This window comes from Camelus dromedarius, chromosome 32, assembly GCF_036321535.1.
Source record: "Camelus dromedarius isolate mCamDro1 chromosome 32, mCamDro1.pat, whole genome shotgun sequence".
Taxonomy (NCBI): Eukaryota; Metazoa; Chordata; class Mammalia; order Artiodactyla; family Camelidae; genus Camelus; species Camelus dromedarius.
Genome location: NC_087467.1, coordinates 5,913,700 through 5,939,932, shown reverse-complemented (window position 1 = coordinate 5,939,932; position 26,233 = coordinate 5,913,700). Strand labels below are relative to the sequence as shown.

Here is a 26,233-nt window from a genome sequence, read left to right as displayed (position 1 = left end):
AAAAGTGGAGCGTTTTCCCCAGGTGGGAGCAAAAGGGAAAGAGAGATTTGAAGCATAAGAAGGATTCAAATACCATTGCTGGCTTTAGAGGTGGAAGGGGTTAGGAGCCAAGAATGGTCTCTGACCAACAGCAAGAAAATATAATTTAAGTCTTACAACCACATGGAACTGTATTCTGTCAACAACCTGAATGAACTTGCAAGCAGGTTCTTCCTCAGATATTTCCAATTAGAGACCTGCCGAGCTGATAATCCTGATTTCAGTCTTGTGAGACACTAAGCAAAGATTCTAGCCAAGCCTGCCTGAGCTCCAGACCTACAGAAATGCGAGGTAATAAATTTGTGTTACTGTAAACCACTACGTTTGTGGTAATTTGTTATACAGAAATAGAAAGCTAATGATGGACATATAGATCAATGAAACAGAACTGTGAATTCAGAAATAAACTCTAGCAATTATGGTCAATTGATTTTCAACAAAGATGCAAAGGCAATTCAATGGGGAAAGAATAATCTTTTCAACAAGCATTGATAGGACAGTTGGAGATGTGCAGAAAAGATCGATTTAGACCCTTCACGCCATGCACAAAAAGTAACTTTAATATTATTCCAACATTTAGAACACCTTTTTTGAAACCTAACTTCATATATTGGTTATCATCAGTACTAGGTTTTGATCTCCTTCAGGTGCAGTGTTTTTTACACATACTGCAGTGACCACCTGAGCTTGAACGCTGATCACAACATACCATCTAGTCTTATGTAATTAATAGTAATCACAAGTATTGCCTTTAATTAAGAGAACAGAGTATTACTTTTATGATACATGAAATCCTTCATAAGAAAAGAAAAAGACTTTAAAGACTTAGACACAGACAGGAGACCATAAATCTCCGAGAACATAGGTAAAGCATTCTCTGACATAAATCATAGCAATGTTTTCCTAGGTCAGTCTACTAAGGCAATAGAAAAAAAAAGCTTTTTTATAAAAATAAAAGCTTATTTATAAAAAAATAAACAAATGGGACCTAATCAAACTTACAAGTTTTTGCACAGCGAAAGAAACCATAAACAAAAAGAAAAGACAACCTACAGACTCAGAGAAAATATTTGCAAGTGATGGAACTGACAACGGTTTAATTTCCAGAATATAGAAATAGTTCATATAGCTCAATAGGAAAAAAACAAACAACCCAATCACAAAATGGGCTGAAGACCTAAACAGGCATTTCTCTAGTGAAGACATACAAATGGCTTATAATAGGCACAAGGAAAGATGCTCAATATCTCTTAATTATCAGAGAAATGCAAATCAAAACTATAGTGAGATATGACATCACACTGGTCAGAATGGCCATCATTAAAAAATCTATAAATAAACGCTAGAGAGGGTATGGAGGAAAGAGAACCCTTCTACACTGTTGGTGGGAATGTAACTTGGTGCAGCCACTATGGAAAACAGTATGGAGATTCCTTAAAAAACTTAAAATAAGAGTTACCATATGATCCAGCAATCCCACTCCTGGGCATATATCCTGAGAAAACTCTAATTCAAAAAGATACATGCACCCCAGTGTTCAAGGCAGCAATACTTACAATAACCAAGACATGGAAGCCACCTAAATGTCCATCAAGAGAGACCGAGCAAAGAAGGCAACGCTTTATCAAAATGCAGAAGATCTAGCCGAAATGTAAATAAGGACAACTATAATAAAGAAAATGAGAATGACTCTAATGAAGAGCATGAGAAGCATGAGGACTTAGTCTCATTTCCTGGCTGACTCACTGTGCTATCTGGTCTGGAAAGAGTAAGCTGTATTATGTGGGAGATCACACCCCAAAATGTGTGGTAGAGGAGAAACTATGCAGACAGGGCTCAAGGAGAGGGCACGAGGGATGAATAAACACTTGTCAAGACCCATAGAACTACATAACACAAAGACACAGGGTGAACCCTAATGTAGCCTGGATTTTAGGTAGTTTAGGTAATAATGCATCAATATTGGTTAATCGGTTGTTACAAATTTACTACTCTAATGGAAGATGTTAACAATCAGGGAAACCATGAAGGGGGGAGAGGGAGTATATGCGAACTAACTGCTCAATTTTTTTTAAACATCTTTTTTATTGAGTTATAGTCGTTCTACAATGTTGTGTCAAATTCTGACTGTTCAATGTTTAAATCTAAAACTGCTCTTAAAATATCTGTTAATTTAAAAAATATAATGAAACTAAAGTACAGGATATAAGCTACTCTAAAATTCTTTGCTACAAAAATTTGTTTTATATTCTAAACAAACTACGTCCTCCCAGCTGTTGGCTGGAACGCCACAAGTTACTTAACTAGAGCATGAGCAGAACTAACCAGCTAGTATCTGTATTGTAAGTAATTTAGTTTTGCATATTTAATATGTCATCTAATTAATACAATAAGACTATGAGATATTCTTAGATGGTGTATTAGTTATCTATTCTCTGTGACAGATTGCTACAAAAGGTAGCAGCTTCAAAGACACTTATTATCCCACAGTTCTGTGGGTCAGGAATCCAGTCAAATCTTGGCTGGTTCCTGTGCTTCAGGGTCTCCCATAGGCTATGACAAACGTGTTGACAGAGGCTGGAGTCTCATCTGAAGACTTGACTGGGTGAGGATCTATTTCCATGCTCACAGGTAGTTGGAAAGAATCAGTTCCTTGTGGGCTTTTGGGTTGCTGGCCTCAGTTCCCACCAGGCTATTGGCTGGAGGCCAACCTTAGTTCCTTGTCATCTAGACCTCTCCAGTGTGGCTGCTTATTTCATCAAAACAGGTAAGCCAAGAAGGCAGTAGTCTACTGGCAAGACAGAAGGTGCTGTTTTATGTAACCTAACTGGGGAGTGACATTTCATCACCTCTGCTGTATTAGAAGCAAGTCATGTCCTGCCTACATGCAGGAGATGTTCACACACAAAGGCGCAAGTACCAGGAGACAGGCTGTGATCACTGGGGCCATCTGAATAGCTGCCTGCCACAGATGGAGAAGTTAAGCAAATTGTATGCCACAGTGGTATTTGAGTATTTGGAAATTAGTTAAAGTCTTAGGACCTGTTTCTCTAAATAGTTAGGATTCTGTTTTGCTTTAGAGAAATTTACACCTTTATTTTTGTTGTCTTAAGCACTTGATTTCTCTGGTATTTGAATAGAGTTGAGCCTTGAACAACGTGGGGATTACGGGTTTCCTAACCCCCCATGCAGCTGAAAATCTGTATGTAACTTTTGGCTCCCCTAAAACTTAACTGCTATAGGAGCCCACTGTTGCCTCTTACTGATAACATAAACAGTCGAATAACATGTATTTTGTATGTTATGTGTAACTATATATCATATTCTTACAATAAAGTAAGCTAGAGAAAAGAAAATGTTATTAACAAGATCACAAAGAAGAGAAAATACAGCTACAGTACGATATTTATCAGTACCGTAGTTTATGTCATCTGTGTACAGGATGAATCGGCTGTCTCTCACTGCCTGTATCAGTATTGTCTTATGTGATACAAACCACTGTAGATGTTTTACAGACTAACACTGGACATCAAAATGAAAAGATAATGTGGGAAAGAAATTCATGCTTATTTACAGGTATAACAGTTCATGCATTGTTAATGAACAAGTGGCAGAATGATTGCTTCATGGGAGCCTAGCCTCTTCACGAATGAGTGAATCATTGTAAAATAAAATTTTATGGCAATCAGTATTACAGTCATGTGGGAAACAAACCACTCAAGATATTTTAAGCACGAAGGAAGTTTATACTAAGAATACAATCTTTGAAAGGGCTTAAGCAGCGGGTTTTATGTTGGACTTCCAGTGGTGACTTCAGACGATATAGAACTAATATACTTGGGGCATAATGCTCTGAGAGCCTCACTGGAGCTATACTGGAACCAGGAACAATGCATCTAATGCTGCCATAATGGTCTCTGAACACCCAGGAAACCGCAGAATAGACTCCCACCAGTAAGACCAAGGCATTAGGAAGCCGAGTCAACAAGTCACTGGTGCTTATGCTGCTGCCTCACTGCTGCTTCTTACCCGAAACACTGAAAAATGTCCCCCTGTTTTGGCATGGCTGGAGGGAATTCTAACGTTTTCACCATTGTCCTTGCTGGAGGAGACAAATGAAAGAAGACCTCCAAGATCATGTGAAATAAGCAGAACCTGTTTGACTTCCAGGGCTCTGGCTGGATGGGAGTCTGGAATATGTGATTTGTAGCCTCCCACTTTTTACAATTAAATGGAGGGTGGAGTAGGACATGCCTCGATGGTCAGCGCAGTATCTGCTTCCATCAGTAAGGGACTGTTCAGTGAGTTATGGTATGTTACACAGTAGACGAAGAATTTTCCCAGGTGGCGGGGATTCTGTAAGCTGGAGTATAATTGCACTCTTGAGTGTTGCTTAATAAATTCTGGTGATTTAAACGTTGAACTCTTAAATCCAGCAATCCCGAAGTCAGTATATTTCAGTTTCTATAATACTGCTATTAAGTTAGTGCTGCAAACATTGCTATTTCTTGAAAAGAGTTAAATACCTTCTCTTTTTCAAAGTTAATTTAAAGGATTACAAGACAAGTTAGGCTTCCTAACATCTAGAATGCCATACATAAATTTAGAAAACAAGAATTTTTCAAAATAGGAAATAATGTAGACGAGGTCTTCAGCAGCTTTCCACCTGAGGGGAATCAGCTGCAGATGAAGGACTAAGCTTACACAGAATCAGTGGCAAATATGCAGTAGAACATAGCCTTATCCCCTGGCTCTTCCAAGGGGCGTGCGGATCACTGTTCTTAGAGGAGTGCCCTCGTGGCATCCTCTCACGTATCACCTGGTGTACGTGCCGGCCCCTGTGTGAAATACATACACAGAGGAAGGATTTGAGTAGGCTCACTGGAAACTTAAAGCTCGGGGACAAGTATTTTAGTTTGCGAACACAAATCTGTGAAGTTCTGCCCTCCCTTGCCCCCACAAAATGAAGTTCAAATCAAAAAGTATTTTTAGATAAAAAATAAGCTATTTTATTTTAAAGTGTGCAAGCAATGAGATTAGAGTGAATTGCCTCAGAAGCTAAATAACCAGACTTCCTGTAACAGATTTTAATTATTTGTATAGTTTTTTTTCCCTCAAATGAAGACTCACAATAGCCGTTTAAAGCAAACTAGAGCAGCTCTTTCATCTTTATTGCAAGCTTCAGACTCTAAACAAAGCAGGAAGCTGGGCAGTGCACTGCTTAATTTTCAAATTGGATTTTTCATTATGTTTTATGATAACTTTTTATTTTTATCCAGTTGCATCTCAGCCTTCTGTTTAGACTCAAGAAGATTTATGGCAAATGATCTGTGTGCTTATTTGGACAAACAAATGCAATAAATCAGCTTACTGTTTCAATAAAACATTAATAGAACACATTATTCTGTTCAATATTATGTTATCTTTAAAATTAAGCAGAACATTAGTGGCAATGAAACTAGTTTCAATCAATACATTCCTGTAATGAAACCTATTGTATAAGAAACTTTTCTTTTTAAGAAGGAAAAATGTCCTTAACACAACTACCAACTTCTGACTCTACAGAAGGCATTTCCCAGCTTCTAAAAATTGTTTGGTAGGATTTCTTAGTGTTTGTTTGTTTCGGTGTTAAGAAGAGGGTTTCCTGAAAGCTACCTTGCATCAGTTACAGCATGAATGTTCCTTAAATGCTTTTTTTTTTTTTTCAAATTGAAGAGTTTGGTTGGCACTTGACCTGGCAGGGACCCACTCAGGTGTGTGCCCCAATGAAATTGAGGTCAGGGAGGATTTTAAGAAAGGCAGAGCTGCTGTTGACAGGAATATAAGAACTGCCAATTTCTCTTCTTGTCTTACAGCATTTCTGGTTAAATTCTTAATGGAGTGTAAATAGACACTTTCCTTAATGGAGTATAGATAGGGGATATAGATTTTAATGTTTCAAAATTCATAAATAATGAGAATTTACTAGGAGTGAGCCCCGATTTAGACCCTCAATGACCCACTATACTCCCTATTCAGATTTTAAAATGATGGCTTTAAAATCAGAGGTGGCTGAAGTCCCAGGACGGTATTGCAGTCTTAGGAGACCTTCACCACCCAGAAACTGGCGGGTTGTTTCTGCTGCTGTGTTCTGTTTAGATAGCAAAGTGCCTTTAGAGACAGTTAATTAGCAAATAGGTAATGATTGGTGGTAGGCTGTGATCAAATACTTTGAGTCGGGATGACTTCCACCCTTTGCCAATGGATCTGTTTGTGAGTTGAGGAATATATTTACTTTCTGCCATGTCTTTTCATCTTCTCTACATGTGCATAAGATCTCACACTCAGAGACAGGTAAATAGGTAAAGCCCTGTCTAGACTCTGCTGAGTGTGCACACATCATACTACCTTCCATATCATCCAGTTTACTGGGATCTTATCAAGGCTCTTTGCTGCTGTCTCATTCCTTAGTCTCCCTGTTAAATTTCTAACTGCTCTACCAATCAATTGCTTGCTCCTCCAGGAATCCATCCTCAGGCTAGCTGCAACATCGGTTATCCTAATTGTCACAAAGGTCACTGTTGTTTCTACAACTCTCAGGGGTGTGGCAGTTTTCCACACTTCACTGCAAATCAAGTCAGGCTCCTTGAGTTACACTGCGAGTTTTCAAGACTTGCCCTACCCTCTGCATCTACCTTTCCTATCTAGCAGGGAGCAGACACGGGAGCACAGCCCCAGTCTAAAATGCTGCACTCTCTCCCTATTCTTACCCAAGGTTTAGCTTGAATAAGTGCTTCTTAATTCGTTGTATGCCTTTGTTTAACTCCCACGGTAATAGAATGGGATTTTTTTCATAATTTAGTATGATTTTAGAAGGGAAAGAAGCTTTATTGAGCTTCTCACTCTGCCACCCCAGAATTCCCACATTCAGCTTTTCTGCTTTTGATTACATCAGGAGCTAGATGTTTGTGCTAGGGACTTACATAAGTAGAACTATCCAGAACCATTACAGTTAGTGTAAAACAGAAGGGGACAGGAAGTTATTGTATCACTAAAGTATCATTTTTAGACCAAATTAGTTTGCTGATAATATAATGTGGCTATTTTTCTTAATGCTATAATGCAGTTTAATTATAGTTAAACCACCAAATATATTTGATTTTTTTAAAAAATTATATTTTATTCAGTCTATAGGAGTCTTATTGCAGTAAGCTAAGCATTGAAAGTTATATACAAATAAGTTTCCTTTTGTTGGCACTTGGATAGATTCCTTAAATAATTATATCTTCCAGAAAATACAATCTTTTGTCTTCTACCTTTTTCTAGAAGGATCACAGCATCTTTACAGGAGGAACGGAATGGGGGGTGGGAACCCAAGCCACCTGTGCTCCATAATTCTCTGTGTTTGACAGTTCACAGATTAGAAAAGAAATTTACTTTAGATTGAAATTAATATCTGTAGACATGTGTGCCATGTACATCTTTACATATATATATTACTTTATGCTTATATATGCCCATATTTCTATCCTTCCTTCTCTGGACTGTTAGTAGAATAAAACAGCTAATTCCTATGAAAAATACAATTATCTTAGATTTTTTTAAATGTGAAATTAACTATAATACAATGTTTAAATACTCATGACTGTTAATGTATATTGTTTCCTAACTCTAGAAGTTTTCTTCCCTTGGTATACTGTACCAACTTTTTATTTATACTGTGAGTACTTTTCAATTTTTCTTAAATATGTAAGTATATTAAGTCAGAACTATATGATATAAATCAAGGCTGCTATATGATTTCAAGAGCTGTTCCTTAATACCTCACACTCATGCTGTGAGTAAATTGAGAGCCATGAAAATGTTATAAAGTAGAAAAATGTGCATAAATACATATGACATACATTGAACTTACAGAGATGGCTCCTAGGAGAGAATTTGGTGCTTGTTTGTGTTTAGGCTACTAGACTTCCAAATAGTTTTAGCTTCTTTATTCACAGAGGAGCCTAAGGTTGCTAAATACTGTATTAGAAACACATGAAAGGAATATTCATTGTTGGTGAGATTTAGAATGCTAGACAAGAATTAAACGCTAAACATGCTTGGGTTGTATACATTTGTAAATGTTTAAGTGAGTTATTTTAAAGATGTTGAGCTGAGTAATGTACTTTGTCATCCTGAATTCTTTTAAGTCCTGAAGTACCTACATATTTAGTTTGAACCACAGTATGTATATTTACTAAGTAACATTACTACATAATAGCAAATGGAAGATGTATTTTAGAGCCTTGTAGACATTGCTGTTTTCTAAGCTCGTAGTACTGTAAAAGAATTTTAAATTAAGCTATCCATGGCAAGCAAAATGGCACCTTTGTTGATTCCACATGCTTGACTACAAAAGGTGAAGAAATACTACATAAGGTGAAGATTACATAAGAAATACATAAGGTGAATCTCTCAAAATAAGAAGCAAGTAGCATATTTCGAGACATCTTAAACATCAAGGGTAGTAGTTTTGACCTTCAATTTCGTAAGTCATGCACTATAACACTTCAAGCATTGTGCTTTCTAACTTCATTTCTAACTCAACCTTAGGCTCCTCTGTGAATAAAGAAGCTAAAACTATTTGGGAGTCCAGTAGCCTAAACTGTTCAGCATTCCCTTTTTGAGGAAGAGAGGAATTCTCAGACATACTGGTTATTCAGTTACAAGGTATCCCTTTTCAACTTCTTGAAAATATATAGTAGTCCCTGGATTTATGGAGAATGCAGGTACTTTTTCAAGGACACTAACTCTGGATTTTATCCATTGTCTCCCTTCCTTTATTGGGATTTGGAGATAGCACAAAAATGGTAGAGGAGAATGTGACATAGTTGTATGTTGAAAATAACCACGCTATGCAAAACCACACCATAAAGAACACAAGGCTTATGGGAAAAATGGGATTAGGACTACAACACTCAAGAACTTTAAGCAATACTTAGCCTAATAAAAATAGTAGCACAGGTTTACACAATGTTAAATGTTAGAAGTAAATACATGGGTTATTCAATAAATATGGCCCTTCACCTTAAAACAGACCTGGAGTTTGCTTATTGATGTGAGTGTTTTAAGAGGTGCAGCTTGTAAATTATTGTGATGTGGCAGAAGTAGTTACCTGAAATGAGACGGAAAGTTGTATTACCAACTGTGGAAGGGTGTGGCTTAGGAACCTAGATTAGAAATTGGCACTACACATTCTGTAAATTAATCTTTTGGCCTTCGATCTTGGTCATTTGAGATACGTGTCTTTTGAAGCATACCATTATAACATCTATCTGTTTCATCAGAATTGAAACTTTAATCCAGTGTGTTGCCTTCTTTAATTCCTGTATCACTGCTAGAAATTCTTTTGCAACTTCTCATCTACCCGCGTACCTTTGCGAGACAGATGAAGAGGTATTTGAAAGCACTAAGCCAGCCATAATGAGCATGAAGAGGAGCCACTTCTACAGGATTTGGTGATTCACACTGAAGGTCGTCGCATATTGATAGAGCTTTCTCTTTGTGAAGAAGGTTGTTCTCAGTTATTTTGCTGTTTGGCCTTCAATCCAGATGTTCACCAACCATTTATTGTTTTATGTCTTTAGGCCATGCTCATTCATAATGATTTCACAGCACTCGATCATTTTCTTGTGCTGCATCCCTAACTGAATCCAAGGACCAGTTGGCTTTATTATTCAATACATCTTGTTTTCATTTTGACCTATGAAGAGTGTCCTCTTTGCTTCTAATTTGCCTTTGTCTCATTTTCTCTATAAATTTATTTTATCTTCTTTCTGACCTTCATTAAATAACTTAAAATAGCCTTGTGCATCTGTTTCCTCTTGTAGATTTAGAAAATCATGTGTAAAGCTTTTTTTTTTTTAGCAATTATGATCATATACGTGAAAATGATTTGAATCAGGACCACTATTACATATTTCTGTGGTCAGTGGTTGTCCCATCCCATCAAAATATTTAGGACTCTCCTCACAACTAGTTTTTCGTCTTATTCAATCTTCATTTGTATCTCTTTCAGACTTAGTGACCAGAGAGATAAATTAAGATGCTGTTTTAAGTTCTTCAACATGTAAGTCATATAAGACAGTAATGTTAAAACACGGAATTTGCTAGGGGAAATAGAGTCAATGGACACTCAGTAATTTTGTAGTACATCTGTGAGTTGATAGGTGAACATTTACTGATTGGTATAATTTCTCATCCAGTGCCTTTCTTTTGTCTCATTTCCTTGGGATACGACAACCCGGTCCCTGGCTTTTTCAGCTCTTAAGGACAGCATAAATTACAGAGATCATCAAACCCAACCCTCTGTTTTACAAACATCTAAACTGCCTAAGAGATCCAAAGTGACTTGCCAAAAATAACGGAACTCCTAAATAACGGGACTGGAATTCTAATCAAGGTCTTTCGACTTCAAGTATACTGTCAGTTATTCCATATTCTCTGTTCATTTTTATAGCAAATCAACACATTCCACCTTTCAGAAAATGCAGTGATGATTAAAAAATATGAGGTTTAGCATTTTCTGAGTCTGATAGTTAATGTTAAAAATTTTGGCAGGCCTATGATGTACGTATCCTAAGAGTTGGTACAGCATTTGGTATCTGTTACTAGTATTCTGTCTTTTATACGTTCTGGTGTGCCTGTATTCTTTTAAATCTTGTAATTATTGACTTTAATGTCTTTTAGATTAAATAATCCTGGGTCGTGCCACAATCCCTATGGGAGCTAGAATAAGTTATTAGAGCCTTGCAAATGTGTTTGATTGCCTCATTCTGTTATTTTTCTCTTCCATTGATGGCCTACAGCTTCAGCTGCTGTGCAGTGCAGAAACTTAAACCTCAAGGGCCCATTAGGTTAAACTTGTTTACTGCATTGGTATCTATATGTTAAATGACAAGAGAGTTCAGGTTATTGAATAATTTAAAATTCAGCTCTAATTGGTGTCATATGACCTGGAAAAGGCCATGGATGACGCCAGGAGCATGCTGTGAATTTCTTATAAATAATTCATAAATTAGATGATTCATTTGCCTGGATGTCTTGCTAAATGCAAAAGTTTATAAGTTACAACTGATGATAGAACACCTGTAAGTATTTAGTTCACTACGCTAGAAGGTAATCTACCTTGATGATCTTCTAGCAAAATCTGCCAGTACAGGAGAGTTAATTGCGCTGGGGAGAATGAACATTTATTTGGGATGAGACTTTGGCAAACCACACAGTGCAGCTGTTGCATTCCGTAGCTTCTGTCAGCTTGACAACTGGTTCGCATAAGCTCGACTGAAAACGCAGCGTGGTGTTCTGTGCCTTATTTCACATCAACTCCAAGTGTTCTGGGTAATATAATGACCAGCCCCACATACAGTAGTTTAGGCTTAGAGATATTTATCTAGTTCTTGAATTTCTGACTTCACGATAAAATAAAGAGCACGGGGGAAGGTTCTGAAGTTATAACGTTAAGATTTTTATTCTTCTCAGGCTATCAGTGGGAACATGAGGATTGGTAATAGGGTGCTTGCCAGAATAGTAAATTATTATTTACCATCAGAGAAATGAATACCAATAAGAGCTGTTGGTGCTGTTGACTAATCCTGTGGTTAACAACTCATACATGCATTGTAAGTAATCTCTTCCTAATTATGCAAAGTAAATAACAACCTGTTGCAAGAAATAATTACTGCAGTTTTGTTCACCTCTCTCCATATGGCTCATAGCAGAGATTGGCCAGGCTTATAAAAATGATTTGCAGAAATTTATAAAACATCACTGTTCACTTGTTGATGGAATTTCACAAAGCACTACTACAGTTGTTATTTTTTTTATTATGTGAGAACAGGAAAGCCCTGGATTACCGTAGGGTGCGTGTACCATGTATGTACTTACACACCTGTGTGTGCATGCATACATGCATACAGGATGATATCATAAATGTTTATGATACAGACATCTTTATTTTCTATAAAGTCTTAAAGCCTTTGTCATATTTTAAAAAGATATCTTAAAGATTCAGAAAACCTTCTACCAACTCAGAAATTTACTAACCTTCAGGATCAGAAAATTCTTCATTGAGTCCAAGCTAAGTCTTTCATACTTTATTTAAACCTTATACATTTTGCATTGTTTTTAATTTAGTCATTAGCCTGTGTCTACCCCAGTTAGGAGACATTATGCTCCTACTCTGTCATAATATTGCTTACATTTTCTCCTGGTCTTTCTTTTGTGCTGTGGGTCCCAGAGCATGCCTTGTCAAAGATTTTATTGGCTTCATTTCTGCCACATTCTAAAGTCTCAAGTTGTAGCCAAGATTGTGAAGATAAATCCTAATATGCTACCGTTTTGAACTTCTTTATCTGTTGTGATCCATAGATCATTTTCTGTCTAAACTTTAAAAGTTTATGCAGTGTGTTTTTCCTGCCTAGGTGTGTTCTTCTGTAGCTTTTCTGCTAAATATCATTCTGTTGGTTTCTAATTAAGCACTCCATCCAACTCATTTTCGTCACACATAAAACATGTAAATAGATAGCACATCCCAAGTCATATTGTTCAATTTGCTTATTGAATTTTGAGCACATCTTTAGCATATTCAGACTCCTTTAATTAGAAGAACACTCTATAATTATCAAGTTCAATTGGCAAACTGTGGCAGACCAAATCTAGCCAACTGCATCATTTTGTATGGCTCAGGAGCTAAGAATGGTTTTAACTTTTTAAATGGCTGGAAGAAAAAGTATATTTCATGAAATGGGAAAATGACATGAAATTCAAATTTCAATGTCCACAAATAAGGTTTTATTAAAATAGTCATTCATTTATGTATTATCTCTTGCTTTCACACTACGGAAGCAGAACTGAGTAGTTATGACAAAGACTGTCTGGGCTGTAATGTTTAAAATGTTTATTGTCTGACCCTTTGCAGAAGTAATTTGCTGACCCTGCTATATAGCTATGAAAATGAACAAATTCCAGCCACATGCAGCAGCATGTATGAACTTCACAAATACGAGGTTGGATGAAAGACATTAGGCACAAAAGAATGTGTGTCATGTGATTTTGTTTATACTTTAAAAATAAGCAGGTAAAACTGAACTCTAGAATGGATATTTAGGCAGGGAAGTATTACAGCAAAGAAGTTATTCCCATTAAAGTCAAGATAGTCATTCCCTTTGGCAAGAAAGGTAGAGACTAGCGATTGTGCAGGACCACCAAGGGCCCCCTGCGTACAGGCAGTGTTCTGTTTCTTGGGTGGTAGTTACATGGACACTGCCTTGTGGTTATTCTCTTAGCAGATCATGATTGTTTTGTGTGCTTTTCTATGTTTATTCTATTCCATATTAAAGAATTTTTTTTAAAAGATCTACAGCAGGAAGTAATGGAAGATTTGGAGTGAGACATAGTCCCATGTCTCACGTATGGTGTTGATGTGACCTTGGGAAAGTTGTGTTGATTCCTTGAACTTCATGTTCTCATCTGTAAAATGGTAATTATAGTAACTACCTTATAGAGTTGTTGTTAAGAATACACGTTGAATATGTAAAACATTTAGCATAGGATGTGGTGAACTCTGAGTTAAGAACAGCCAAAGTGGCAGGGCGTTCTGGGAGTGTGTTCTGCTTCAGTGGTCAATGAAGGTGACCATCTATCTAAAGCTAAGTTCTCTCATCAGAAATAATTTACATGAAATTGTATTCCCTGACCTTCATTTTTCATTTCTCATTTTCAGTCCTTTAAATTTTTTTTGAATTATTTAAAGATTGATTTCAACAGAACTTCATAAAAGAAGATATCCAAATAACCAAGAAGCATAAGTTCATTGATAGCATTACATATCAGGGAAATATAGAATAAAACCACAGTGAGATTTCACTACACACACACCAGATTGACTAAAAATGAAACACACTATGAAGTGTTACTGTGAATGTAAAGCAACTGGAACTCTCTTAATTTGCTGATGGGGATGTGAAATCGAATGACCACTTTGGGAAACTTACGAGCTGTTTTCTAAGAAAGTCAAATATTCACTTACCCTGTGACCAAGAGGAATAAATGCGTGTATCAAAAAAGGCTTGTATGAGAATATTCAAAGCGGTTTTATTTATAATAGCCCTAAACTGGAAACAACTGAAGCCAATAAGAGTATATAAACATATTTTGCAATATTCATACAATGAAGTACTTTGCAGCAATAAAAAAAGAATGAACTATTGATACAACAGCATAGGCGACACTCAAAAATTATGTTGAGTTTAAGAAACCAGGTACAAAATAGTAGCACACTGATTTCATTTATTTGAAGTTCAGCATAGGCAACACTAATCTGTGATCATAGAAATCAGAATAATGGTTACCCCTAGAAGTGTGGGGAGATATATTGACTAGAAAGGGCAGCAAGGACCTTTCTGTAGTAATAGGAATGTTCTGTAAGTTGATCTCGGTGATGACTACGTGGATAAATGCAAGTGTAAAAATTCACCAAGCTGTATGCTTAAGATCTGTGCATTTTGTTATATATAAAGTATAAAGTATGCCTCCATTTTAAAAAAAAATCTAACGGTATCCAAGTTAATGTTTTATATCTGAAAAATTCATATCAAAGCCATATGGCAGAGACAGCAGTTTGGGATTTGTTGCTGGTTTAAGCCTTAGTTAAGAGAAGTTATATTTGTAAATATCATATAAAAAGCATGGAGCAGCCCCAGAAAGAAAAATACTTCTGTTTCATTTAGGCCCACTGTGACTTCCATGTGTCCCAGAGGCAATGTTTGTCTTAACTCCACTAATAAAATAATTTCTTACGTTCAGATTCTAACACGGGGTTTTCTATTTCTCCTCTCTTCTTCCTTAGTCGCTCATGATTCAGCCTAATCATGGATTCTAATTTTCTTTTCTCGAGCTACTGTGACCTGTAACCCAGCTTGAATTTTTCTGTTAAGCTGATACAGTCAACTCATAGTTATTGAGAATGTACTATGTGCAAGCCCCAGTACATACAGAGGAGTAAATATAGCCCCTGCCTTCAGAAATTGTTGCGGCAGGGAAGTCAGTGATAATAATAGGAAACGTTTTTTAAAAATATCTTTAAGAACTTTGTATTAAGCACTGTCCAAAGCACTTACATGAATGATCTCATCTAATCATCGCAACAATCCTGAAGAGGCAGTGCAAGGTGTTAGTGGAAGACTGACATCCTTTGTATGAAGGAGGAAGTTGAAGAACCTCTCTGTTATCTCAAGCAATTCAACTCTGGCCCAACTTACAAACCTCTCAGTAGCAACATAAAGATAGATAACTGAACTCCTTCTTTTTTAAGACAGTTCAAGAGGTGATCTGTTGTAACTGAAGATGCCTTTGGGGGAGTCTCACCCCCATCCACACACACACACACACACACACAACATACACACCCAATATTCTCCTCGAAGAAGTTTGGGTAAATAAAAGGTTTGCTTTTCCTTTTTGTAAATTCGTACCCTTATACATTAGCACCCTTGATAACTGCCCATCTGCCTCACCACCACGTTCAGTTTTGATTTAGGTGCTGTTTTAATCCCTGTTTTACTGTTGAGGGACCCGAGGCTCAGGCAAGTTGAATAATATGCTATATTAGCCTTTTATTGGTGTTTAACGAATTACTACAAACTTCACAGCTTAAAACAACACACGTGTATTGTCACAGCTTCTGTGAGTCAAGAGTCTGGCAGAGCTTAGTTGGGTCCTGGGCTCAGGGTCGCAGAAGGCTGCAGTCAAGATGGCAGCTGGGCTGCGTTCAGTCGGGAGCTCTAGGTCCTCTTCCAAGCTCACAAGTTTGTTGGCAGGATTTATTTTCTGGCATTTGTATGATAGGTGGCTCGTTTTCTTGCTCACTGTTGGCTGGAAACTGCCTTCTGCTCCAGAGGTCATTGCCACGTAAGCCCCTCCATTAGCCCTCCCACAATGTGGTAGCTTATTTCCTCAATGCCAGCAGGAGACTCTCTAACCCTGGGTAGAGCACCAGACCCACTATTAAAGGGCTTATGTGACTAGGTCTGACCCACACAAGAGAATCTCGCTTTTTATTCATTCAAAGTGAGGAGATTAGGAGTCTTGGTTACATCTGTAAAGTCCTCTTTGCCATATACTGTAACATAATCACAGACTTGATAGCTGGTCATATTCACAAGTTCTACCCACGCTCAAGGGGAGGAGATAATACTGGGTGGGTACACCAAGAGGATGAGAATCTTGGGGACCACCGCAGAATTCTGCCTGCCAGCATGCACAGTCACCCAGCAGGTAACTGGCAAAGCATTCTTCTCTTTGAGCAAAGCATGCATGCAAATCATTAAATTGTAGTGCATCTCAAAAGCATAAAAGTTAACTACAAAAAAACTTTGTAAGTATTCCAAATAACTGAAATTTGTGAATAATGTAGCAATCAGTACTATTAAAGTAAGTGTAAGCTGTCACTGCCTAAAAATGCATATATGTAAATAGTAAGGAACAAAAATGAGAGTGCAAAATAATACATACATCCTTGCTATTGTTATATTAATGATACATGGATTAGAAAATATATGATGATATAAAATAGTTGATTTAAGTTACTGGACTTTAAAAAAATTTAAAAAGACAGTGGTTCGTCATCTGCTCAGCATACAAGAGTGCATGTCTTCTTTGAAGAGAGGCCCAAGTCTTCTCCCCAGATGTGGCTCATTCTCATTTAAACAGAATTCCTTTAACATTAGAAACATTCACTTTAGAAACTCACTTAAAATCTTCAGAGTCATTGTAATAGCCCTTTTTACCATAGGATACGAAGCATAGTATTGCTATATATCTATTAACAGTTCACACTTTCTATCAATCAGTTTATCATTTTCAATATTGCAAAGTAAATTGGGGTGGGATTTTTCGCCTTCTGCTAGAGATCTCTAGAATAGATAACCATGTCAACTGTTTCTGAATTAGTTTTAATTTTAAAAGAAGTTGTGGCAGACTGAATAATGGCCTCCTAATACGTTCATGTCCTAAATCTTGGAACCTGTGAATGTTACTTTATATGGCACAAGCGACTTTGCCTGACAAGGGACTTTCCAGTTGTGACTAAGGATCTTGAGAAAAGGAAATTATCCAGGATTGCCTGGGTACGCCTGATGTAATCAAAATGGTCCTTAGAAGAGGGACACAGGAGGAGTCAGCTGGCCTGTGATACAGACCAGTGGTTCTCAAGTGTGGTTCCAGATTAGCTGCATCACCCGGGGGACTTGTGAAAAATGCAGCTCCCCCGACTCTGCTCTAGGGTGACTGAATTGGAAACTCTGGGGATTAAGCCAAGCAGTTCACATTTAACAAGCCCCCAGGTGACTGATACATGCTTAAGCTTGAGAATCATTGCTATAAACTAAGTTTTGCTCTCCCTCATAGAACAGGCTTGAGGCTAAAATGCTGGGAAAGCTCATTCTATTGGCCTGTCAAAGGTGATTTGCAACTGCTTCCTTTCTGCCTGAGTTCTATCAGACTGTAATCACTTGAACAGCTTAATTGAAAAATCACTTATGTTTATAGCTGAAATTCAGTGTTTTGTATTTAAATAACTGCTTTTGATTAGAATCATATTTTGTTGAAAGCGCTTGGTTTTATATGTGTGTTGAAAAGACATTTATAAAAACATCAAATTTCTAGCAGTAGGTAACATCCTATTCAGTATAAGGTGAAATGTTTTACATCACATCTCATGCTGTGTAATGGCCAATCAAAGAGTATTTAAGGTGGCTGAATAGATTTCTTGGCTTAGTATTCAAAATTAAACATTTTAAGATGTTAGCATTTAATGTTTTTCCTCTTCTCAAAGTTGATGTTATGTAATCTCCATTATTTGCAACTCCTGAAGTCTTGCTTAAGTGGCGAGTGGCAACACTTTCTTTTTCTCATCCTCCTGGATTTACTGAAGTGTAGATTATTTGGAAATGAGTTTAGCTTTGTGGCACATGTCTGTTTAGCTGTGTGAATACTGTTGTTTATTAATTAAGAAGACAAAAACACAGCTTTGTCTGGATAACTGTATGTCGCTGATTTCTGAAAAGCCAAAAGAAATAACTCCCTCTATTGTGCTCTTATTTGACAAGTGATCTTGTGGTTCCTTTTAGGTATCCAATAGGAAAGGCGCTCTCCGGTCTTCGTCTATGGAACTGGATGGTTCCTACCTGAGTGTAGCCAAACCACAAACCTACTATCAAACCAAGCAAAGGCCTAAGTCTGCAAATCAGGACCTATCTTCAGAATCCCTTGCAGAGTTTAGGAATAATTCTTTGAAACCAGCAGCTCTTCATTATCCCAAAAAGGATGTGGGCAAGGTGCCATCAGAGACCACGACGTGTAGTTATGGATCCCCAGGAAGAAAGCTAGTAGATGCAGTTCCTACAGAGAAAACTGCACCAGAGGAGCTGAGGACGAAGGAATGCCAACACCTTAAGGCCGCCCTGTCTAGTCAGTGCTGTGGTCACAGACTTGCTGACAATGCAGATCACATTCAAGAGAGCCATCCTACAAACGTGGCCCCTCAACATTCCAAGACTCATCTGGAATCATGCAGTTGTTGTGGGCTTTCCTGGGCATCTCTGTTGCGTGGCCACGGGGCGCTGCAGCCTAGTGAAACGGATATCAAAAAGCAACTCTCAGAAGATAGAAGGCAGCAACTTATGCTTCAGAAAATGGAGCTGGAAATTGAAAAGGAGCGCCTTCAGCATCTGCTGGCCCAGCAGGAGACAAAACTCCTCCTGAAACAGCAGCAGCTTCATCAGTCTCGACTGGATTACAATTGGTGAGTCCTGCCTTTTCCTTCCAGCAGTGTCTGTAGCTTAGAGAACTTGCAAAAATGTATGCATACATTTATAGAGATTTTTAAAAGCATTTTATTTTAAAATAATAATAGATTGACAGGAGTTGCAAAAATAGTACAGAGAGGTTCCATATACCCTTCACCCAGTTTCTCCCAGTGACATTTTATGCAACTATAACACATTATCAAAGCCAGTAAATTAGCATTGGTGCAGTGTGTATGTGTATTTCTATGCCATTTCTATCACATGTGTAGATTTGTGTAACCACCACCACGATCAAAATACAGAACTATTTCAGCACCACCAAGACTTCCTTTGTACAGTGCGGTTAGAGTCACTCTCTGCCCCTACCACCCTAACCCCTGAGGACCCCAATCTGTTGTCTATTTCTATAATTTTGTTATTTTGAGAATGTTATATGAATGGAATTATACAGTGTGTAAAATTTTGGTATTGGCTTTTCTCATTCAGCATAATGCTCTTGAGATCCACCTAGGTTGTCACATATCTTGTACCATTTGACTTCTGAATAGTATTCCATGGTATGTATATAGCATGACTTGTTTAACCATTTATCCATTAAAGGATAATTTGGTTGTTTTCAGGTTTTGTTTGTTTTACTAACAGAGCTGCTATGTACATTTTTATGCAAGTTTTTGTGTAGCCTAAGGGCTTTCATTTCTACAAGTGAAAGCTAGGAGCATGATTGCTAAATCATATGGTAAGGTCATATTTAGCTTATACCACATTTAGTTTAAAATACTCTTCTACCAGTAACGTATGAGAGAGCGTTTCTCCACATCCTTACTGGCATTTGGTATTGTCACAAATTTTTATTTGACAGGCTCTAATCTATGTGAAGTGATATTTCACTGTGGTCTTAGTTTGCATTTTCCTAATCGCTAGTGATATTGAATAACTTTTCATTTGCTTGTTTGCCCTCCTTCCGTCCTTTCGGGTAAATTGTGTCTTTAATACCTTTTGCCATATCTAATTGGATTGTTTGAGTTGTTTCACTGTTGAGTTTTAAGAGTTCTTTATATACTCTAGATACAAGCCCTTTGTCAGATTGCAAGTATTTTTTCCCATCTATAGCTTGTCTTTTCAGTCTCTTAAAAGGATCCTTCACAGAGCAAAAGTTTTTAATTTTGATAAAGTTTAATTTTTTTAAATTTTTATCCTGGTAGACATTTTTCCAAAGAAAACACAGATGGCCAACAGGTACTTGAAAAGATGCTCAACACCACTAATCATCAGGTAATTAAAAACAAAGCATGTAAATCAAAACCACAAGGAGATATCACCTCAGACCTGTTAGAATGACTTTTATCAAAAAGACAAGAAACAACAAGTGTTGGGGAGGATGTGGAGCAATGGGAATCCCTGTACATCCTTGGTGGGAATATAGAGTGGTACGGCCATTATAAAAAGCAGCACAAATGTACATTCCCACCAGAAGTGCACGTGTGTCCCCTTTTCTGCATATCCTTCCCAACACTTGTTATTTATTGTCTTTATGGTAATAGCTATTCTGACAGGTGTGAGGTATCTCCCTGTGGTTTGATTTGCATTTCCTTGATGATTAGTGACATTGAGCATCTTTTCATGTGCCTGTTGGCCATCTGTATGTCTTTGAACAAATGTCTATTCAGATCCTCTGCCTACGTTTTTAATCTGGTTGTTTGTTTTTCATGTGTCAAATTGTATGCCGGTACTGTTTTGATTACTATAATTTTGTAATATAGTTTGAAATCAAAGAGTGTAATGCTTCCAACTTTGTTCTTCCTTCTCAAGATTTAGCTATCTGGGATCTTTTGTGGTACAATATAAATTCTAGGATTACTTGTTCTATTTCTATGTCTAAATTTCTTTTTGCAGGTTAAGAACTCAAGCTGTTTTTAATTCAAGAGAACCGGTTGCTCATAAAGAGATTAGTAAACCCCAAGAGCTCAATCTGGATATGAATGAGAGTGACACTGGACCAAGGTAAACTTGAGCAAAATATGTATGACACAGGCATTAAGGATATGCTTGGTATATATTTATAGCTTCATATTGATGAATCCAGTTTTCTGATCATATAAGTAAATATATTCACATTATAAAATTCTTAAAAATATAGAAAAGTGTAAAGAAATAGATAAAAATCATTCATAATCCTACTATTCAGAGACAATTCTTTGAGCCTCTTCCCCCTTTCTGTCTTATAATAATGTATTCTATATTGCAATAGGAATTATGCTTATACAGAATTTTATTTTTGCTTTTTTCAGTGTGTTATAATTTATGATGTCATTATGTTATGAAAACTTGATATTCATTCATTCAACAAATATTTATTGTTTGACAAGTATTACTCAATATTTGTCTGTTACGGGATAATATACAGTTTTACTATTACAAATTATTCTTTGAGAAACATTTCTTTAAATACATTTTTTACTTTATCTCTACTTATTTCCTAGGTATGGATTCCTGTTAGGGTAATTACTAGCTTAAAATGCATATGAATCTTTTTAAGATCTTTAATTCAGATTGCCAAGTTGCTTTCCATAAAAGTCAAATCAGTTTACACCCCCCTAAAACCAATGTTTGAGAATTCTGTTTTCATGAAATGTAAAGGATTTTTGGCCAGTACTTTTTCAAATATATGTTTTCCCCTATTCTCTTCATTCTTCTTTTGGAACTTTGTTTACATATATATTAGATCTTTAGCTATTGTCCCTTAGGTCCCTCACTCTGCTAATCCTTTAAAATCTTTTTTCTCCATTCTTTATATTGGATGACTTCTGTTGATCTGTCCTCAAAGTCATCAACTTTTCTGCTATTTCCAATCTGTTGTTAATAAGCTCATACAGTGATTTTTTTTTTTAATTTCAGATATTGGATTTTTTGGTTTTAGATTTTCCATTTGGATCTTTGTTATAGTATCTGTTTCTCTGCTGAAATTTTCTGTTTACTTTTCTTTAAAATCCTTGTCTGCTAATTCTGACACCTGGTTTAACTTGAGGTTTATCTCTATTGATTAAGTTTTCTTTTCATTATTGGTCATGTTCTCCTGTTTCTTTGTATGTCTAGTAATTTTGGATTATTTCCTGGTCATTGTGAATAACTCAGTTATACAGGCATACCTTTTTATTATGCTTCACTTTATCATACTTCACGTATAATTGTGTCTTTTACATATTGAAGGTTTGTGGCAACCATGTATTAAGCAAGTCTATTGGCACCATTTTTCCAACAACATTTGCTCATTTTGTGTTTCTGTCACATTTTGCTAATTCTTGCAACATTTCTAACATTATTGGTATCATCATCATCGTCATCATCATCATCACTTTCACATTTGTTAGGTGGACAGTGATCTTTGATTTTACTCTTACAAAAATATTATGAGTTGATGAAAGCGCAGATAATGGTTAGCATTTTTTAGTGATAAAATATTTTTAATTAAGGTATTTATTTTTTTAGACATAACACTACTACACACTTAATAGACTACAGTCTAGCGTAAACATAACTTTTATATGCACTGGGAAACCAAAACATTTGTGTGGCTCCCTTTTTTGCAATATTCCCCTTATTGTGGGGGTCTGGAACTGAACCCACAATGTCTTCAAGTTAGGCCTGTATTTCTCTGAACAATGTTAATTTTTTGTGTGCTCGTGGGCAGTTAATTTAACTGAACTCAGATTCCAAGTTCTATCTCCCTGGAGTAAGTGGGCAGTGATAATCACTGTTGAATTATTTTCGCTTTAATTGTGATGCTTGAGTCTGTCCTGTTCATGTGTATAGTTCAGGGGTCAGCCAGAACTCACAGAGCTGTTACACAGAATTTGAGGCTTTCACTCTTTCTCTCTCCTCTTCAAGACTTTTCACTTTTCAGATGCTCTAGTGAGCCTAGACTCTGTCCTCTGATTATTTAATCCTGCCTTCAGCTAAAAGCCATTTAAAAAAAAAAAAACAAAAAGCCAGTTCTCCCAGTGCCACTGTCTTCTTTCAAATGCTGATCCTCTTACAGTTTCTGGTTGCTTTTGATCACTCTTCAGTGCGTTTGAGTTATTTTTTTCCTCCCAGAGTTTATGATTATTACCTGCAGGAGATTTGGTTCTTTAGGAGCTACTCAGCCATCATCAGGAGCAGAACTCAAAGATTCTTATTTTAGCACAATTTTGCCATAATTTATTGTGATAAAATTTACCATCTCGACCATTTTTAATGTGTACATTTCAATAATATTATTTACAGTACTATGTGACCAATCTCCAGAATTTGTTTTTTTATCTTTCAAAACTGAAACTCTGTGCCTATTAATAACTACCCCTCACCCCCAGCCCCCGGCAACCACCATTATACTTTGTTTCTATAACGTTGATTACTCTATGTACCTCCCAGAAATACAGTCATACAGTATGTGTCTTTCTGTGATTTACGATAATTTGACTCTATTACTATTGATATCAACCATATTCATAGTTTTAAAAAGTCAGTTAGTTCCACAAGTCTTATGCAAAGATAGTGGCATCCACTACAACTCCTTCCTGCTCCCAGTTTATACTCTTTAGAGAGAAAAGTTTTGGCTGTTTGAGTTGTTTTTAAATCTGTTCCTTGTAGTATTTATATCTGTATTTCTAAATATCACACTTAAGTAGGCATTAAGTATTGACTTTCTGCTATGAAAGATAATACAGCTGTCACAGATGACCATCCATGTGGTCTCTTTTTTCTCCCTTTTCTCTCCTTCCCTCTCCTTCTCCCTCTTCCCTCTCTCTCTAACATACACACCCACACACATGCTTTCTCCTTTCTTGTGTCCTCCGTTCTCTCAATATAGTTATATCACAATTTGTTTACAATAGAAATGTAAATATTTTTTACACAGCTGAGCCATGTACTGTACAGTTATTAAATTTAATTTTTATATAACAAATTGTCTTCTCTTGAATTTATAAATGCCTTACTTAATTTTACATGTACTCATTCATTCATTAATTCTTTCAGATATTTATAAAGTTTCCTGCCATGTGCTAGGGGCTTACCAGACTTTGGGGGAATATAGCAGTATACAAAACACCAAAGTTTTTGGCCTTATGCAACTTACCTTTTCATGTCTTTTCATTCTCAAACACACCCAGCAAGTATGACTATCTAAATATGTTCAGACACATCAGTTACTCTATCATATCTCTTCATTTTTTAAGAAATATCCTTTTTGGAGCCCTCTATAATTCTGCTCTAGTCTGAACTGGTTATTCTCTAAGCTTGCTGTCTACGAGTTTCATTCTGAAATTTTCCTTACCCATCATCCTGGCAATTTTCTTTCCTTTTCTTTGCTATCTTCCTCTTTTGCTGGATCACATGTCCTGTTTTTGGTTTTTATGCATCTTCCTGAACCATGTCCTTCAGTAGCTCACTGACATGGAGTACAGAGGCAGCAATTTTTTGAGACTTCATACCTCTGGAAAGTGTCTTACATCCATCTTCACATTTAATGTATAGTTTAGCTGCAGATAGAATTCTTGGTTGGTAACTACTTTTCCTCCAAAGAGATTGAAGGTTATGTTCCATTATCTTCCAGTTTCTGGTGTTACCATTAAGAAGTTTGGTGCAGTTTGATTTGTTATAGTGGCAATAGAAAGCTAATACAAATACTAACTTATTTCTTATAAATGGATAGTAATCCATGGTTCCTACATACACCATAACTTACTCAGCACTCTTATTGTCAGACATTCAAATTGTTTCAAGTTCTTTACCACTACACAGAATGCTATAGTAAACACGACTGTACTTACATTCTTGTGTTCTGGTACTTTTATTTTTTTTTTTTTGGATAAATTTCCAGAAATGAAATTGCCAGGTCAAAGGCTGTTTTTACATAAGGATATTTTATCTAAATTACAATTATAAATTGTAATGGTCCATGCCAACTTACTTTTCCAAAAGGTTGTAGCAATTCATACTCTGGCTTGAAATTTATGAAAGTTTTCATCACTGCTATTCAGAGAGGTGTCTTGAATGCTTTGAGAACTAGTGCTCCAGTCTAAGAGCTGGATGTGCTTTAAAGTTTAGGTGAATCTGGGCATGCATGTCCTACACTCAAATAATTACGACCAAAAAATCAGGTAAGACTATGCATTGCTTCCAAAAACCTCTTTCCCACTATAACTTTGATAAGATCACAGATCTTTTAAAATGTTAAGGTAGAGTTCAAGAGTTTGAAGAAACTCTGACAGTTGCTTCCAAAGTCTGACAGTCACTGGGGAGCCAAGAATTCTCACTCAACAGCCCTTAAATTATTTCATCGAATGTGAGATTAAAAGAAGTATAGGCAATGAGTTTTTTTGTCTCCTTGATTCATTTGGCTGTGGAAATGATGTTGTCTCCTCTCACCCCAGAAAGAGGCAGAGGTGAGTCAAGGGAGAAGCACGTGCAGCCTTGAGCAGCCTTTGTAGAATTATTTAAATGAAAGTGTCTGCTGACTTTAGAAAGTATAATCAAGAATTGTTACGGAAAATGACCTTCCTTCTACCTTGCAAGCTCTTTGATTTTGCCAGTAGAACTCCCTAGATAAAAATTAATTTTAAGCTAAATTTTCTTTATTTGAAAATTTAAATTATCTTAGTATTAAAAATACTCTGTGTATTTAAAATATTAAACTTACTCAAGTGAGGCATTAAGAATTTGGAACTAAAATAAATGAGATAATGAGGAAGTGAAAAACATATTTTTTTATAATTAACGGCTCATTTTGAGTTAATTATATACAATTACCAAAATCTAATTGCAATTTATTTTCTATTATCTGTGAGAAAAAATCATAGTCAAGGGAGCTTACATTGCTGCCTTTCTGCATAAATGCTATAGAATGAGAATAAATAGTATGTGAGGCCTTAATGACAAATAAGAGCAAATAGAACACAGCTGAGCCGAACCATTGGCAGCGAGCTGCCACATGAAAGATGGTAATGACTTAGAAAGCCACAAGCAATTCTGATTGCTTATAGATTCTCTGGTTTGCTTTGTAGTTTGTTTATTTGTTTTTTGGCTATGCAAAGATGACCCTTATGATGAATTAATGTAGTTTAGTAATTCTGCAGACTTCTAAAAATCTGACTGTTTTTGTATTTTCATATAATAATGAGCAATTCAACAAAAGTTATATTAAACATCTATTATTTTTAAAAAAAAACACCTGGTTTGCTAAATACTGTAGGAAATATAAGAAACCCCTACCTTCAAGTACTCTAGTAGTAAGGTAAGGCAAATATACAGATATTTTTCATCTATAAAGACTAGAAGAGCTATAAAAGAAATACAGAGAAATTAGGAAAAAGGTTTTTGGGAGAGGG

The 26,233-nt window shown here is 36.4% G+C and overlaps 1 protein-coding gene across 4 annotated transcripts in view; it reads left to right on the top strand.

Annotated features, from left to right (window-relative positions):
- The window catches only part of KIAA1328 (KIAA1328 ortholog), a 171,373-nt gene that overhangs the window by 76,333 nt on the left and 68,807 nt on the right, over positions 1–26,233 (top strand). For 3 of the 4 annotated variants that reach the window (XM_064481494.1, XM_031438937.2, XM_031438939.2), the window contains 2 exons: positions 18,189–18,862; positions 20,760–20,867. In XM_064481494.1, the coding sequence (XP_064337564.1) occupies positions 18,189–18,862; positions 20,760–20,867 (782 nt within the window). Of the gene's footprint in view, positions 1–10,093; positions 10,130–18,188; positions 18,863–20,759; positions 20,868–26,233 lie in introns of those variants that run through there. The other variant, XM_064481495.1, reaches the window with a different exon arrangement.